At 34.5% G+C, this 2856-nt stretch overlaps 1 protein-coding gene across 1 annotated transcript in view; it reads right to left on the reverse strand.

Annotated features, from left to right (window-relative positions):
* Positions 1-1231: 1231 nt before the first annotated feature.
* The window catches only part of yipf2 (Yip1 domain family, member 2), a 4749-nt gene continuing 3124 nt past the window's right edge, over positions 1232-2856 (reverse strand). Inside the window, exon 9 of the mRNA XM_016499703.1 lies at positions 1232-1870. Coding sequence (XP_016355189.1) covers positions 1766-1870 — 105 coding nt within the window. The 3' untranslated portion in view covers positions 1232-1765. The remainder of the gene's footprint in view (positions 1871-2856) is intronic.

Here is a 2856-nt window from a genome sequence, read left to right on the forward strand (position 1 = left end):
AAGAAGATATTTTGAAGAATGCTGGTAATCAAACAGTTGATGGTCCCCATTGAATTCCATTGTATTCCTTTCCCTACTATGGAAGTCAGTGGGGACCAACAACTGTTTGGTTCTTCAGAATTCTTCAAAATATCTTTTTATGTTCAACATAAGAAAGAAACTCATACAGGTTTGGAACGACATGAGGCTGAATAAACGATGATAACATTTTCATTTTTGGGTGAACTATTCCTTTAAACAGAGAAGGAAAGAAAATACAGCAACACTTTACATTGGTGTTCCATTTGTTTTTATGCATTTTAGTATCATGAAAATGTATTTTTACAGCATTTATTATGGTTAATATCAGATTATGAATATACTTTTATTAATTATTGTTTAAAATATATTAATGTTAGTTTATACAACTTGAAATTAATGAGAAATTATGTAGAAATGAACATTTAACCAAGATAAAAGCTGCAAAAATATTAACATTATTGTAAAGTGTTATAGAAAATTCTGTAATATTTCATGTTGTTTGACACCCATATGACTTTTATCTTTCATGAAACAAAAAGGAGAACACTTGCTACCTAAGCTGCTCTTTTCCATATAATTAAAGTGGCCAGTGCACAATTTCAACAGTTACTTTTGTCTTTTTCTAATACAAGCCGTTGTATTGTTTCAGAATACTTCTTTTAGTCATAGGGACTCATTTTGAGGTCCTGTTATGTCCTTTCTCATTGTCACTGTCCAGTTTTTAGTTATGAAAAAGCACGTTGAATGGGATTGGTGCAAGAATAAAAGTCATATAGGTGTAACATGAGGGTTGAGAATGTGAGAATTTTTGAATGATTTTTGAAAAAGATAGTTCAACCAAAAATAAATTATTTACTCACCCTCATATTAGCATATTATATAAAGCATATTAGTTTCTTTTGTGAAACATAAAATATATTTTCAGAAAGTGTTTGTCCATACAGTGGAAGTCACTGGCCACCAAAATAGTTTGGCTACCCCAACACTATTCAGAATAACTGATTTTATGTTCCACAGAACAAAGTTACACAGGTCTGGAATGGCATGAGTGAATGATGACAAAAGTTTCATTTTTGGTTGAACTATCCCTAAAAGATTATGACTTTTATATTAAATAAGTGCAACGCATACCTTCTTAGAAATGTGTGGCCCAAGTAGGAGTGGTGATGCATCTGTCCACATTCATACCAAACAAGCTCAAAAAGACAAGTTTGACCCTGACAAGAATGATTTAATCCACAGTGTCAAGCAGAAAATTGTCCAGAAAAGCAACATTAAATACTTCATACAGGTACTTCCTCTCAACTTACAGAATAATGAGAGAAAGTAGCCTACAACGAAAGAAAGCAGTCAGGGGTTATAAGGCAAACCTCAACTCAGTTCACTGTAATACAAGATCACTCTTATAAATTACTCTATTTTGATTGAAGGAAACAAAAAAATAAGTGACCATAACACTTGAGGAAAATATTTATCAGGCTGGTCACTTTACGTATTAAAGAAAAATATTACAAGCTAAAGTCATCAGTAAGCCACTGTGATTTTACTTGTGATCTGAGGGAGGTTATTTTATCTGCTGGGTTAGTTACAAACTGGAAACACTTTCAGTGTGTTTGCTGGGAATGCTTGTGTGCATCAAGCATCAGCACACTAATCTGAACTCCTTCATTGCTCAGTTATCATAATTACTACACATTTGTCATGTCCTTTGAATATAAAGTCTCCTAGGTTCCCATTCAGTTGGTCATTGATGCTTTCCCACAGCAAGTGTTGTGTGATTTGCAGCTGGGGTAGTCTGTTGTCCGGAGTGCGATGATCCTGTGTTTGTTGGCGTTTTGAAGAAGTAGAGCTAAAAGAGAGATGGAAATGTATTAAATAGTAAAGATGAGTGTGTTTAATGGATGGTGTCATTTTACCAGAAGAAATGGCCAATCAAACTGCATGTGCAGCTGGAAGCGGAGGTAATGCTTATGTTATTTCAGTCCTTCGTACAGGATACACTATCGTTCAAATATTTGGGGTCAGTATTATTTATAAAAATACAGTAAAAACAGTATTTGTGAAATATTATTACAATTTAAAAATCCTTGTTTTCTATTATTAAATATTTTAAAATGTAATTTATTCCTGCGATGACAAAGCTGAATTTTAAGCATCATTTGTCCAGTCTTCAGTGTCACATGATTCTTCAGAAATCATAAACGCATGCGCGCACACACACTGACCCCAAACTTTTCAACTGTAGTGCATGTAACTTTATAAATCACTTTAAGCACTATCTGTTGTTGTCAATTACCACAATTTAATATGGACTCATCCTCTGGCTTGTAAAAATAAAATATCTTGAAACGTTTATTTGCTGTAATATCAAACCGGTTACAATTAAATGTGTTAGCATAAGACTGGTGTGAAAATGAACACTTTTCAGCTGTGTCTGTGCAAAGTAATATCCAATCTCTCAACATGCCATAACCAGCTATAAAAGGAACCAAAGTTACTTGTTAGGGTTGTGCAATTAATCGCATGCGATTAATTGCACAACCCTATCAGTAAAGCCGGATCCGTGATTAGTAGTAAATCTCCATCACCTGCTTTCAGATGGAGCGGCATTTACTACACAGAGCCGTAGTTCACTGAAGTAGTGCATGCCGCTCCATCTGAAAGCAGGTGATGGAGATTTACTACTAATCACGGATCCGGCTTTACTGACAAGATGCGCTTGACAATCGCATGCGATTAATTGCACAACCCTAACAAGTAACTTTGGTTCCTTTTATAGCTGGTTATGGCATGTTGAGAGATTGGATATTACTTTGCACAGACACAACTGAAAAG

Source organism: Sinocyclocheilus anshuiensis, unplaced genomic scaffold (assembly GCF_001515605.1).
Source record: "Sinocyclocheilus anshuiensis isolate Anshui unplaced genomic scaffold, SAMN03320099.WGS_v1.1 scaffold1593, whole genome shotgun sequence".
Taxonomy (NCBI): domain Eukaryota; kingdom Metazoa; phylum Chordata; class Actinopteri; order Cypriniformes; family Cyprinidae; genus Sinocyclocheilus; species Sinocyclocheilus anshuiensis.